The sequence below is a fragment of the Doryrhamphus excisus genome, chromosome 17, assembly GCF_030265055.1.
Source record: "Doryrhamphus excisus isolate RoL2022-K1 chromosome 17, RoL_Dexc_1.0, whole genome shotgun sequence".
Taxonomy (NCBI): domain Eukaryota; kingdom Metazoa; phylum Chordata; class Actinopteri; order Syngnathiformes; family Syngnathidae; genus Doryrhamphus; species Doryrhamphus excisus.
The window spans coordinates 13,478,519-13,493,682 of NC_080482.1; the positions used below are offsets into that span (position 1 = coordinate 13,478,519).

The window sequence follows — 15,164 nt, forward strand, 5'->3', positions numbered from 1 at the left end:
CACATAAATGTTGCAGGATCACAAAAGACAAAAGCAACTGCATGAGAGAAATGCTGCGGTTCAACGAAATGCAAGTTAGCCAAGCCGGAGGGATGTCCATCTTTAAAATGACATGAGCAAGATGTTGTAGATCAGGGGTCTCAAACTCAATTTACCTGGGGGCCACCGCAGCTAGGTTCTGGGTGAAGCCGGGCCGCATCAGGTTTTAAAAAAAACAACAAAAAACGCATTTATTAAAAACTGGAAAAAAAAATCAATAAACAAACTATCTTCAATGCTTTTACTTCTGCTATACCCTACACTTTTTCAGCACTTTGCTTCCGGTTTTCCACACCAAAATATCTGATAAAACATTCCACTGTTCTCAAATATCTTAATTTTTATTTTTCTATACACAAAATAAGATTAAAAAAAATAAACAAATGAAGAATAAAGACAATAAATCAATCAATCAGTAATAAATAAGTAAAAAAATAATAAAACAGCAAATAAGAAAAACGTAAGAAACCACATACAGTTGGTAGAGAAATATTTTTTTTCAAATTCAAATGTACAGTATTAACAGTTATTTAACCTTTAACATGAACATTAATGAAACTTAATAATTTTACCCAATTAGCAAGTTAGCATCGTACTCAGTTCCATCTGGGAGCAGCGTCGTAACTTTAACAACATGTTTGATGAGATGCTTTATCTTGACATGTATTTTCCCTTTTATTCCAAATCATTTCCTGCTATTCCTATTTGTACCCAGCGTCATAAGCCTTTAGCTTCATTGCTAATCCAAAGCAAAACAGGGAGGGGTAACAGGGTAGGGTAACAGCATGGGCGGGGCAAAATCATGTTAATTGTGTCCGGTGTGCACACAGCTTTAAGCTGTCATTTCAACATTAAACTTTGGTATCAAGGTGGGGGCCTCAAGCTCGCGTCTCACGGGCCGCATTTGGCCCACGGGCTGCGAGTTTGAGACCCCTGTTGTAGATGAAAGGTTGGCTGACTTTTGAAGATCCATCTATTTTCTATGCCGCTTATCATGACTAGGGTCACGAGGGTATGCTCTCACAGCAACTTCGGGAGAGAGGCGGGGTACACCATGGACCCCGGGAGATGACACATGGGGTCCACATCCTAACTTTGGATACAGGCTTTTTGCTGAGGTTGGACGCAGTAAGACATCCATCCATCCTTCCATTTTCTGTACCGCTTATCCTTACGAGGATATTCACAACTATGGACAATTTGGAGTCACCAATTAACCTAGCATGTTTCTGGAATGTGGGAGGAAACCGGAGTACCCGGAGAAAACTCATGCACCCACGGGGAGAACATGCAAACATCCCGAGATTCAAACCTCTGTCTTCCTGATCTCCTGACTGTGTGGCCAACATGCTAACCACCATATAATATTTTACAATATTATAGAGCAAGGTTGGGCATATAGTGCAGCCATTTGTGGGGCCATTTGCAGCCCCACAACCATTTTGTTTTTCATGGCCCTCGGCACATTATAAAAATAAAATGAAATAGGAAAGCTGAAAAAAAAAACTCAACAGTACACAAAGAGCAGTAATTTTACAAGAATGATGTCAAAACTATTAGAAGAATAAAGTAATAAAGTAATAAGAGTTCAGTTGTAACAGTTGCAATTTTACAAGAATTAAGTGATAATAGGAAAAAAAATTATTTCAGAAGCATAAAGTTGAAATATTAAAAAAAAGAAAAACAAAGAATATATATCCAAGAAGATGAGAATAAAGTAAAAATATTTTGGGCTAAAGTCATAATATTCATTCATTCATTCATTCATTTTCTACCGCTTTTTCCTCACGAGGGTCGCGGCGGTGCTGGAGCCTATCCCAGCTGTCTTCGGGCAAGAGGCGGGGTACACCCTGGACTGGTGGCCAGCCAATCACAGGGCACATATAGACAAACAACCATTCACACTCACATTCATACCTATGGACAATTTGGAGTCGCCAATTAACCTAGCATGTTTTTGGAATGTGGGAGGAAACCGGAGTACCCGGAGAAAACCCACGCATGCACGGGGTGAACATGCAAACTCCACACAGAGATGGTCGAGGGTGGAAGTCATAATATTATAAGAAAAAAAATGTGCTAATGCTCAGCGCTCACCAAATTCTCATGGAGTCAGCACGACAGGCGTGATACTCGCGCCACCAAACGGCATCAAACGTCCACCACATAATGTGGATGAAACCAAGGGGGTGGGTGCCTTCAGGTCAATTATAAGGTAAGAAATTGAACTCAGACAAGTAATTGCTCCAAAATAAAACACATTTCATTGTTAATATATCATATTGCAGAACAAGAGCCTCAAACATGCTATTTCACTTTGAAAATGTGAAATTTTGAGTTGGTTTAGCCTCGGTAAATGATAATAGTTGCCGGCAAAACATGGAAAAGACAAAGTCAAAGCCATCACTCTCAAAATGACATGATTGTTTCAGGGTTGATACACCTGCGCAGTGTGAAGGAAAGCAAAGTGGGCGATGGGGGCTCGCTACATACGAGCCACAGGTGATCAGCTTTTGTGATCGACGTTGAAAGGCCTACCACGCCCATTACACGCTTTTTCACGGAAATCAGACCATTGTCATCAGTGGCCGACTGATCTGAGCATTGGTAGTTCATTCATTCATTCATTCATTTTCTACCGCTTTTCCTCACAAGGGTCGCGGGGGTGCTGGAGCCTATCCCAGGTGTCTTCGGGCGTGATATAGACAAACAACCATTCACACTCACATTCATACCTATGCACAATTTGGAGTCGCCAATTAACCTAGCATGTTTTTGGAATGTGGGAGGAAACCGGAGTACCCGGAGAAAACCCACGCATGCACGGGGAGAACATGCAAACTCCACACAGAGATGGCCGAGGGTGGAATTGAACCCTGGTCTCCTAGCTGTGAGGTCTGCGCGCTAACCACTTGACTGCCGTGCCGCCCGCATAGGTAGTTGGTTTCCAATATATAAAACATGAAAGTCAGATTTCCGTAGCTAAAGTTAGCCCAGCGTAGCTTTTATTTGCTGTCTTACCTTGTTTTCGTTATGTTCGACTCCTCGTCCCACTGCTGGATCCCATTTTCCTTGCAATTTCAGGAGTTATTGGCCTGCCAAACTGTAAGCGTGTAAATTACCACCAGAACAAACACAACAAGGAAATAAAATGTCTCATCTTTTGTGTTTCTTTTATTCATGGACTGGATGTGATTGGCCGGTTAGGGTTCAGCCCCACCCACCTCAAGTCTGTAAAGGGAGCCATCTTGCAATCATTACACATTTCCTCAGTAATGGGGATGAATTGTGACAGTCTGCCACATGTAAGGACCCTAAACGCACCACCACCACCACCAAGTGGTCCATGCTGGTTTCCCACCACCTTAACACCAACAGCACCATAAAAGTTCATGTACTCACAGTTCAGTCATCCTTAGTTTTTGAATAAATGTTTGTTTTCCTCGTCAGGCTGCCGACGCTGATTAATCTTGTCTGATTGGATGAAATGGAAGGAGACAGGAAGTCACTAATGACATCAACAACAACAAAACGAAGAAGAATCAACTTGTCATAGGCTGTCTATTTACATAAATATTTCATCTTTTATGCTTTTGCTTTTGCCTGAGACTGGGCTTCTGCTTGGTCCCGGACTAGGACCAGTCTGGTGGCCTGCATTCCGTGACCCCCCCACCTGCCCTCTCAGCCGGTGGGCATGTAGGGGGTGTCACTGTGGTAGTTGTAGTCAGGACACACCTTCTGCACCAGCTTGTAGTCGGTGCTGTGGAAGGTGATGAAGATGCAGATGACTTTGAAGGGCTTGGAACAGAGCCAGGACACGTGGCTCTGGGTCTGCTCCTGGGCGCAGCTCTGCGAGGGGTCGTGGGCGCACAGCGAGTTCCTGGTGCCCTTCTCCACCTTCTCGTACTCCACCCTGCAGTTGAACAGCTTGGTCTCCTTGGTCTCCACGGCCGTCTGCTGGATGTGGTGGAGGTGGTGCTGGTGGTGGTACTGGGGGGGCGGCTGGACCTGGAACTCCACGGCCTTGGTGGGAGGAACCAGCCCCACAGAGACGTTGCCCTGACCGGTGGAGTTGTGGCGGAAGTAGACGCTGAAGGTCCCGTTGCCGTGATCCACGATCTTTCCAGTGATGAGAAGGTTGAGCTTCACTGTCTTGATGTTGGAGTGGAAGTCCCCCCAGCCGAACATCTTCTTGAACTTGCCCGTCTTCACGATGGGCCTCCTCTTGGCCCGGGAGCGCGCCTCACGGGCGGAGGAACTGGAGATGTTGTAAAGCCACTTCCATTGCTTGGACTCCTCCTCGTGGAAATCCACATCCAGAGACGTGAAGTTCTCTTTGCTCTCCAGCGTCTGAGCCAGGAGGCGACTGATGGACAGAGCCTTGCTGCTCTCAGGCCAGTAGGTCTTCATTTTGGACTTGGAACTTTCTCTCACGTCAGCATTTCCTGACCTTGAGTCCACTCTGACCACCTGGACAATGAAAACAAACACAGAACATCACATGGTCATGCAGATGGCTCCAAGGTGGACTATGCAAGATGTAGAGCCATAACTTCAATTAAACCTAAAAACCTAAAAACTTGACTTGGCTCCTCAAACATGAATTATGAACCAGCATTACCATATTATTATTAGATTATCACTATTCTCTTTTAATAGTTTAGCAGTTTAAAGTTTTTACTTTATCCTTGTAAAATTACTGCTGATTTTTTTATTTTTTCTTGATTTTGTCATTTTTTAAAAAGACATTTCCTTATTAAATAATATTTTTAGAATGGGACACAGGCTGCAAATGGACTACGTGATGCACTTTGGACACCCCTGTTTTAGCTGAAAACACAAACTAACTTTCCCATAGGAAAAATACTGAAATAGGATCCATAAAAAATGGAAAAATACGTGAAAATGAATGAATAAGCATTAAATACAGTGTTAGGTTCCAGATCAAAAAATGATACACAGCATACTGTGAGAAAAAGAAATAATCTGTTCCAGGGTCAAGTTCTGGCCGTCACGATCCTTTAAAAAAGGTACAGACAATTCGTCATCCTTTTTACTTTTAATCTCAGATTTCATTCATGTTGTGTTCATGCGTAATGTGTTGAATGAGCCCGTTTTATAATTTCACTGATTGTATTAGTCCAGGGTTTCATACGTTTCTTATACGGATGTTTGTGCCACATAGAAATGTGCAGCTTTCCAAATGATCAACATCAAGCATTATTTCATTGGATTCTCATGAAGACTAACCTGTCTTACATGTGAGTGTGAATGTTTTTTTCGCTATATGTGCCTCGCTGTCTTCGGGCGAGAGGCGGGATAGGCTCCAGCACCCCTGCGACCTTCGTGAGGATAAGCGGTAGAAAATGATTGAAGGAATGAATGAATGAACCTTACTTGTCTTACTTGTTGAATGTAGGAAAACACTTGACAATTAGGCATGATTTTTTTTAATGGCTACTTGAGACATCCATCCATCCTTTTTCTATGCCGCTTATCCACACAATGCTGGAGCCTATCCCAGCCGTCTTTGGGCGAAAGGCGGGGTACACCTTGAACTGGTCAACAGCCAATCACAGGGCACACATAGACAAACAACCATTCACAATTACATTCACAGCAATTTTTCAAAATATAATTATAAATATATTCATTAATTCATTCATTTTCTACCGCTTTTTCCTCACGAGGGTCGCGGGAGTGCTGGAGCCTATCCCAGCTGTCTTCGGGCAAGAGGCGGGGTACACCTTGAACTGGTCAACAGCCAATCACAGGGCACACATAGACAAACAACCATTCACAATTACATTCATAGCAATTTTTTAACATATAATTATGAATATATATATTTGTATATTTTTGTGTTTTACCCCCGAAAAACTTAAAAATACAATTAAACAAAAGTAAAATATTAAAATTGTCCCGTCTGTAACGAAAAAATGCTGGAGGCGAGCAGTCAACACCTCCGTGGGTGACATCGCCGCACCTCCACCTTCCTCCTTTCACGCCGTTCATCATCACCCGTGAGAACAGGTGTTGATGTTCAATGGCGATGACTACAGAGTGCCAAACGTCTTTGGCGTCTCCTCCAAACCAAGATGGAGGAGCCTACTCGATCTGATAGAGTACCGTACGCCGCCCGCCTGCTGAATGTGCCCCGCATGATGGATGAGTCATCAGGAAGAATCCCACAGATGACAGCGCCAAGTACACCCCCCCGCCGCCACTGAGGCCGGTGCGTCCGCTGCGCGTCCGCCGCCCGAGCTTGGTGACAGCAGATCCATCTGGTGGAAAGCCTTCACGTTGTGTAGCTCGGCCGGGCAGATCAATAGTGTGAAAATAAGGTCTTGTTTCATGGGAAGCGTCGGCCCAGGTGCATTGTGGGAGGCCGCCGCCAGAGTCGTGCTTGTGATCTTCCCATGAAGGACGCCTCGGCTTGTGGAAAAAGATGGCCTCCGGTTGTTTTGAAGAGAGCGGCCTGATGGACGAGCTGATGCCAGGGCGCCGTTTGTGGCGGGCTCGGCGGTTACAGCCCTCCTTGACCATGTGCATAGATCTTTTTATTTTAATGGCAAAGAGGAAGCTGCAGGACTTTCAGAATAAAAGATTTGCACTGACAAGGTGAAATATGAATTGGAGCGTTGCAGGGAGGTTTTGTGGCTCAGCAGCGCAGTTAAACGCTATTAATGACGCGCGTCTTTTGTCTAACACGCGTCTGCCACTGCCATGATGTATTGTCAGGAGATAAATTCACAGTCGGCATCGGGCATGACTTCCCGCTCTGGATTTATCGGCACCATTATGCTCTGACGTAAAGCTCCTTAAGGATGGCCGACTTCTATGAAGTAGCGTCTTAGAAAGTGCAGAGCAAGCAGTTGCACACATTTTAATGTGACTACACACACTGGACGCCACTTTATGAAGATCAATTATGTCATGAACAATTAAGGGGAGGAAAATGTCATTTCTACAGAAAACATCTGATGCATGTCCACATTTTTATTTCAATATGCAAAAACAAAGTATCCGCCCATTAATGTCAGACGTGCCCTCAGGTGGATTGATTTCCAATTTACAAAAAATACATTTGTTGTATGTACAGATAGATTTACTTTAATTAATAACCAATCATTCATCAATCATCAAAATTTTAATATTTACAGTGGCCGGATAATTTTTAAAAAGTACATAGAATTAAAACATTTTTAAATCTGTGCTTGGGCATCTCTGTGGGGAGCTTGCATGTTTCTCCGGGTAGTCCAGTTTCCTCCCACATTCCAAAAACATGCTAGGTTAATTGGTGACTCCAAAAGTACGGTATATTATATTTGTAATATTGACAGCTGTGATAGGTTCCAACATACCATACAACCAAAGGATAGATGGATATAATGTGTTTTTTAATAATACTTGTTACTATAAAATATTGTATACACACAGTGTAAAGATGGTGCAGCTGGCCATGTGGAGATGTTGCAGGGGACATCCCTCATTTCGATTAACCTGCTGTACATACCCTATGCTAATTTATATTAAATACAGTATGAATGTTTGATACAAAATTATATTTTCAAATATATTCTGATAATTATTATTGGTATCGATAATTATCGGCTGGATATCACAATAATGAAAACATGAAAACTGATATTTAAACAAATGCTCTATACAACACATGTGTTGTCATTCCACCACAGCAGAGAGAATGATACCTGAACATGAACCTGGTATGAAATATAAAACGTATTCTAAAAAATATTTACTACTACTAATATAATAATAAAAATGAATAAATTAAAGAAATTAATTCCAAAAAATGATCAATAAATAATTATTGGAAATTGTGGTTGTCGTATCTGAGCTACTTGAACATGTTTGGGTGAGAATAAAGAAGGTTATTCGTAAAGGTGTGACATGAACCTAATTCATCTCGTATAGTCACCTCTTGAAGTCAAGCAGCAGTTAGCCGAGATGCTACATTGGTCGACATTACAAAGTTCCACTTCACTTTTTCTATTCCGAGTCATGAAAGCATCAAATGATTCAGTAAAAGTGGGTTAAGTCTCCACAGAGGACTGCCATCACATGAAGGAAGCTGCTTTACACACACACACAGACACACACACACACACACACACACACACACACACTTAACATGATGGAAGTCCAAATGAGTGCACATCCACGGACATGAGTCACCTCCAAACTTCTGCAGGAGGATTTTGTGGAAAGAAGGACACAGTGATGGGATGTCTCCTGTGCACACGCTATAGTGCTTCACGTAGTCTTTGTTGTCCACAGTGTGACAACTAATTAGCTGGCATGTAAAGCGCAGGAAGATTAGACGCAAAATCACACACAGGGGGAGCCCACTTGGAGGATTAGGACACCAACCTGTAATCCAACCTGGGAGATTAGAAGACATCACAGAAGTCCCATCCTACCCAACCCCCCCCCCCCCCCCCCCCCCCCCCCCCTTTATATGTGTGTGTCCTCAAGGTGATTGCACAGAGGGAAGGCTGTGTTGGATAAAGGTCAGCAGTCACACTCGGATGACTTTCGTCTTAAGAGATATGACTTGATTGTCAACATTGGGAGCGGAGGGGTGGTTTAATAAAGATGCAGTGCTTAATCTTTACCACCGGGGGCAGCAGACAAGAGTCACTAGCTTTTATGCCAAACGGATTGTTATTTACGGAGACGCAGGGGTGTCCGAAGTGTGGCCCTTTTTTTTTTTTTTTCTTTTTTTGCTTGTATGATGCATAAGAATGGTAAAGTTTGACACTGGAACAGATGATTTGTATGATAGTACTAAATGGTATAGTACAAAAAGATGACAAATGAATAGAAGAGACGGGATGCAGTATATATGTACATGGTTGATGGGTTAATGTTCATTTAAGTTATCATATATTTGACTGTGAACACATTTAAATGTTGTATGTATGAGCCCTGTATCCTGCTGACCTTCGGATGAGTGTCCGTGTGGAACAAAAGGCTTCAAGACACTCGAGATTGTGAAGAAGAAACAGAAAACATCTGACCACAGCGGCACACAGAGGCATGACGAAGTCCACCAATTGTATTCTTATCATACATCTAAATGCGATCAACTGTTTGGTTGTGTAAGTTTGATCACATCACATTGCAACAGCCACTTCCCTGTCCTTTAGGGCTGCATTGTGAACTTTGTAACTTGGGGAAGACCCCACGAAAATAAAAAGGGAGGCAACGGAGAGTGTATTCAGAGCGGTTGGAGATTGTATGCCAAGTACATCTCTTCCGTTTCTCCTCGCGAGTCTGAGTACATCTCTACCATTCTCCTTGCGAGTAAAATTGAAAACTGCTGCCTTCTTTCTTCCTTTTCATTGTCAAGGTGCTTGGACCTGACAATGGTTATGCATACAGTTTACAGTACATCAGATACATGACGCAGTTAATAAAGTAGTTTATGTGGAAAAAGTGATGCAGCCAAGCCGACATCATATGGATGCTGACAGTAGCAAAGATCATCAGTTATCCCGGAGGATCCCAGCAAACGATCATCTGTCACACAAACGACCTCGAAAGAAAAACACGACGTGTGAAGAATTAATGTCTTTGTTGCTGACGCCAGTGTGGATGTTTCAGTAAAAAAAAAAATGCATGTACACTTTGTAAGGACTGCAGTAGCTATATATTAAATATACAAAATACTAACTGAGGGCGTAATTGTAATTCTCGCTGCTCTGATACTGTTCATGACATGAATTACATTAGAGGCTACAAAATCTATATTTGACGTAAAAGCGTTTAATGTGAGTAGTTGAGCTGTATCAAACAAGTGGGATGTTCCTTTAAGCGAGCGTTCTCAGGCATTACACATTACTCAGCAAAGCTATCAGACAAACATACCGAACATGACATAACAAGCTGGAAGCCTTGAACATCTAACACTTTTGACATCATTTTGCTCAAGTTCAGCAGCAAGCGAGCTTAAGACTATTTATCTGCAATGCATTTAAAGGGAAATCTGCATCATCCACAATGTTTATGAAACTTTCCCTTTTCTGTACATTCTAATGAGAGAAAACAAGTTAGTATGGGAGGGATGTACCTATTTGGACAACGAAGCCCTTGACAAAAACCTCCAACAACGTTTAATCGTTTTCATTCATTCATTCATTTTCTGCCGCTTTTTCCTCACGTGGGTCGCGGGGGTGCTGGAGCCTATCCCAGCTGTCTTTGGGTGAGAGGCGGGGTACACCCTTGATTGGTCGCCAGCCAATCACAGGGCACATATAGACAAACAACCATTCACACTCACATTCATACCTATGGACAATTTGGAGTCACCAATTAACCTAGCATGTTTTTGGAATGCGGGAGGAAACCGGAGTACCCGGAGAAAACATGCAAACTCCACACAGAGATGGCTGAGGGTGGAATTGAACTCTGGTCTCCTAGCTGTGAGGTCTGCGTGCTAACCACTAGACTGCCGTGCCGCCACATTTAATCGTTTCATATACATAATTTTGTATCAGGCACTAACACTGTCATGATCTATTGATGACAAAGGTAAAAAACTTTATCTGTTTGAACAAGGTGGAATTATTGAACTCCATAAGCAAGGCCTCTCGCAGCGCGCCACTGCTGCTGAGGTTGGATGCAGTAAAGACATCCATCCATCCATTTTCTGTACTGCTTATCCTCACGAGGGTGGCTGGCATGCTGGAGCCTATGCCAGTTGTCTTCAGGTAAGAGGCGGGGTACACCCTGGACTGGTCGCCAGCCAATCACAGGGGACATATAAACAAACAACCATTCACACTCACATTCATGCCTATGGGCAATTTGGAGTCGCCAATTAACCTAGCATGTGGGAGGAAACCGGAGAAAACCCATGCATGCACGGGGAGAACATGCAAACCCCCCACAGAGATGCCAGAGCAAGGAATCGAAACCGGGTCTGACCTGCGCACTAACCACCCTCCACCGTAAAGCCTGCAGTAAGAGTCATTTTAAAAATCCTTGAAATATCCTGAGGGTTATGGAACGAAAGGTCAAGTGTCACCGGCCCTGAGCCACACCATCCATTCTCGGCCCAAATGGAGGTTGTAACTGGCGCAGAGTGCAGTCCAATAACCATTAGACAGCATCTGCAAAAGAAGGATTTTAAGAAGAAAAGAAATCTTCAAAGGCCTCTTCTCCTGTAATGCCACAAAATTGCCCGTTTGGAATTTGCACGAAAGCACCGAACATGGGACACTGAAAGGTGGACGAAGGTTTTATTCTCTGATGAGAAAAAAATGGAACCTACGGTCCTGATGGCTTCCAACGTTACTTGCATGACAAGGAGATGTTTTCCACAGGGCACAGTGGAGGGGGCGCCATCATGATCTGGGCTGTTTTTTCCTTTGATGGAACAATGGAGCTACAGGTTGTGCAGGGGCGTCAAACAGCAGCTTGCTATGTGGAGATGTTGCAGGGGACATCCCTCATGACTGAGGTCCCTTGTCTGTGTGGTAATGACTGGCTTTTTCAACAGGACAATGCTGCAGTTCATAATGGCCGCCTGACAAAGGACTTCTTCCAGAGGAATAAGCTCACTCCTTTGGACCATCTTGCGTGCTCCTCTCAACTAAATCCAATTGAGTGCATTTGGGGATGGATGGCAAGGGAAGTTTACAACAATGGACATCAGTTCCAGACAGTGGATGCCCTCCGTGAAGCCATCTTCACCATCTGGAGCAACATTCCCACTGGCCTCCTGGAAACATTGGCATCAAGCATATCCAAACAAAAGTTTGTGCTAACAACAAGAATGTCGCAGATACTCTTTTTTTTCAACATTTGTATTTTCTGTTTTGTTTTGAGTATTGGTCTTAAACATATTTGACATTAATGCTTGTTTGCAATCAACTGCTTACTAAAACTATACTTGAAATCTCCTCAAGATCCAACAGTGCAAAGTGTAAATTCTAGCAATTTTTTAAATTGTGGTCAGGAATTAATGAGTGATTTACGTATTATTTATATACCGTAAATTCCGGACTATAAGCCGCTACTTTTTTCCCAAACTTTCAACCCTGCGGCTTATTCAGTGATGCGGCCAATTTATGTAATTTTTCTAACGGCCGCCAGGGGCTCTCGAGTAGAAAAGGTAAGATTAAGACCGGTGGAATATATGCATCGAGGAAGACTGCAACTTCTTGTCTTGTGCATAAATTAAATTAGCGTGAACATACCCTCATCATGGAAAATGCAAAAAGAAAGGCATATGACGCAGCTTTCAAGCTAAAAGCAATCAAGCTGTCCGATTAGAAGGAAACAGAGCTGTTGCACGTAAACTTGGCATAAACGAATCCATGGTGAGACGCTGGAAACGGCAGCGGGAAGAACTGGAGCAATGTAAAAAGACGAAAAAAGCTTTCAGAGGTAATAAAAGCAGGTGGCCCGAACTGGAAAACATTCTAGAAGACTGGGTGAACACACAGAGAGCAGATGTTGCTATTGTGTTGCTAGCGTGTTGTTACCATGTTGCTACCGTTTTACTGCCGCGTCACAGGCACCGTTTGTGAAGAAAGTTATATTATTATTATTGTTAAGTTACATTTATTATTAAAACTTTGAAAACTCTCTCTGTGTACCGTCTTTCTTTGTAAAAATATTAACATGTTTTAATGTGGGCACATGCGGCTTATATACAGGTGCGGCTTGTGTTTTTCCTCTAAAAATGTAGTGGGTGAGGCTTATAATCAGGTGCGCTCTATAGTCTGGAAATTACAAGTACAAGTATAACATACTGTATAAATCCAAATACCACACACTAGCCATCCATTTTCTCTGTTACTTCTCCTCACTAGGGTGGTGGGGGTATGCTGGAGCTTTTGTAGTTCAGGCATGTAATGTTCCTTTAAACAACCCAATGACAGTCAATGTATTAGCTAATATTTTTCAATATATTTTGAGTGCACTGTCACTCTTCTTCCTCTTAAAAAGTCTTTAAAAAAAATTATTTTTCCCTCACTGTAAGAAGAAAAAAGAAATCAATGTTTCCTTCCTCTAAAGCTCTTCTTATCACGGGAGCGGTACAACATTTTACAGCTCGGGCACTTAATTTGCATTTCATTCTCTCTCTCTCACACACACATACACACACACACTGTACTAAACAGTGTGTTAATATGATTCCAGGTTGGACAGTGTGAGGCGACTTCCTGGGACAAGTCGACAAGATAACACAACAAGAGTCTTACGCAGGACCAACTATCTCACACACCACACGCCTGCTCTGATAAGACGCACAACACGCCGCTTTCTAACTGCCAGATAAACATTCTATACACACACAGACCAGCTTTAATAGAAGTAGCCGGGATTCACACAAAGCCAGGAAAGGTGTGTGTCATTTTTCATTTAATTTGTGCCAATGCTGGAGTGTGTGTGTGTGTGTTGTATGGAAAGTGCATAGTAAACATTTTGATATGAGATAAAAGATGGTGACAGGAAGTAAGTCATTGCATTCACTGAGGAGGTTTCTTTGTGTGCTTGGACTCCCAGTGAGGGTTTCAGATGGTCTCTCAAGGGGCTCAGGGCTTTAGTGAGGGTTTCATACTCTGATTAGGGGTTTGGGTCTCCCTCTAAGGGGGATTCGAACCATCACAGAGGGTTTTAGGTCTTCCACTAACACATAAAGTGTCCTGGTACTAAAGGTTGTGGTCTCTCTCAAAGTGGCCTCGGACTTACTTGAGAGGTTCTTGTTTGCCCCTCAAATGTTGCGTCTAACATTGGAACTTGGAGTTTAGGCCAGGATTTAGGATCAGACTTGAGTTTAGAACTCCAGGACTCCCACTGATGTTTAAAGATTGATGGTTTAGTTAACATTATGAAGGTTTTTTCAAAGGTTTTTGGTCTTCTACTGAGGGTACAGGTCGACCATAAGGGGTTTAAGAACTTCCTAGGTGTGTAGGGTTGTTGCGTAGTCTAGACAGTCGCAAATTTCACTTGGAGGACCCTTCATGGTTTTAAGGAATTCCATGACGGTTGTGCATACCCCACTAAAGTTTACAAAATTGAAAACAACCTGAATAGGTTTCAGTGTTGAAAGACCCGACGGAATAGGTCTGCCACAAAGAATCCCCCATTAAAGGTCTAGTAGTGGTGGGCAAAACCGTTCATTTCAGTGAACCGGATTATTTTGTTTCATTCAGTAAAAAGATCTGTTCATTAGACCCGGTTATCTTATCTTAAAGGCATATCTTAATGTCGAGTCAGTCCGTTCACTCATGTTCACGTTTGTTCCGACTCAACGGTCGGTCAAGAATGAACAGCCAACGAGTGTCGGTCAATCTCTCGGTCTCTGCCTTTCAGTCAGCTAACCCCACCCACCCACAGAGCGAGGCGACACGATAGGATAAGACAGGCAAGCATGCAGATAGTCCCGCCCTACAAAAGGAACGGTGAACTGACTCTCCAGCCAATCAAAAAAAAAAGCATTTGCAACTGAACGGACTGAACGGGTATTTTATGGGCGGTGACCTTGTTCATCCCGTTCAACTACAGTAAAGTCTCGTTATATCGATATTGTCGGGAGTCGGAAAAAATATCGATATAACCGGACTGTCGATATATCCAATCCTGCGCCGAACTGCATTAAAAGTGGGCAATAATGCACTCGACATTGTTCTATTGTATAGAACATTGTTCTATTGTATAGAACAATGTCGAGCAGCTTAAATCAATCTTTGCTTAAGGATTTCAATACCAAAAAAGAACACGGCGAACGGCTGCTTCCAGTCAACTTTATTTTTCACACTTCCACCACCAGAGCACAGCACACACACCGACTCCCGCACTTCCTGGTTCACAGGTCATGCTCAACCCGCCCCACATAGCTGGCCAAACACATGCCTGCAACAGAAGAACCAACTGCGTTCGTGGTTTCTCTCGTGTGTATAGAATAAAAAGATATCTGAATACAACACAATTAAATACATGTATTTGTACGCTGTGTCTTCGTTGGAATAGGTGTGTATGCTGTCAGTTGGTTCTTCTGTTGCAGGCATGTGTTTGGCCAGCTATGTGGGGCGGGTTGAGCATGACCTGTGCGGGAGTCGGTGTGTGTGCTGTGCTCTGGTGGTGGA

At 43.0% G+C, this 15,164-nt stretch overlaps 1 protein-coding gene across 7 annotated transcripts in view; it reads right to left on the reverse strand.

The window, feature by feature from the left end:
- Window positions 1–15,164, reverse strand: part of LOC131105672 (neurexophilin-1) — a 38,453-nt gene that overhangs the window by 18,804 nt on the left and 4,485 nt on the right. For 2 of the 7 annotated variants that reach the window (XR_009119974.1, XR_009119973.1), the window contains exons 3-4: window positions 3,775–4,509; window positions 3,061–3,513 (exon numbers count right to left, since the gene is read on the reverse strand). Coding sequence is in view for 3 of the 7 variants with exons in the window: in XM_058054049.1 (XP_057910032.1) it covers window positions 3,445–3,513; window positions 3,775–4,509 (804 nt within the window). In the remaining 4 variants the exon portion in view is untranslated. Of the gene's footprint in view, window positions 1–457; window positions 4,510–15,164 lie in introns of those variants that run through there. The other 5 variants (XM_058054049.1, XM_058054050.1, XR_009119975.1 and 2 more) reach the window with 4 other exon arrangements.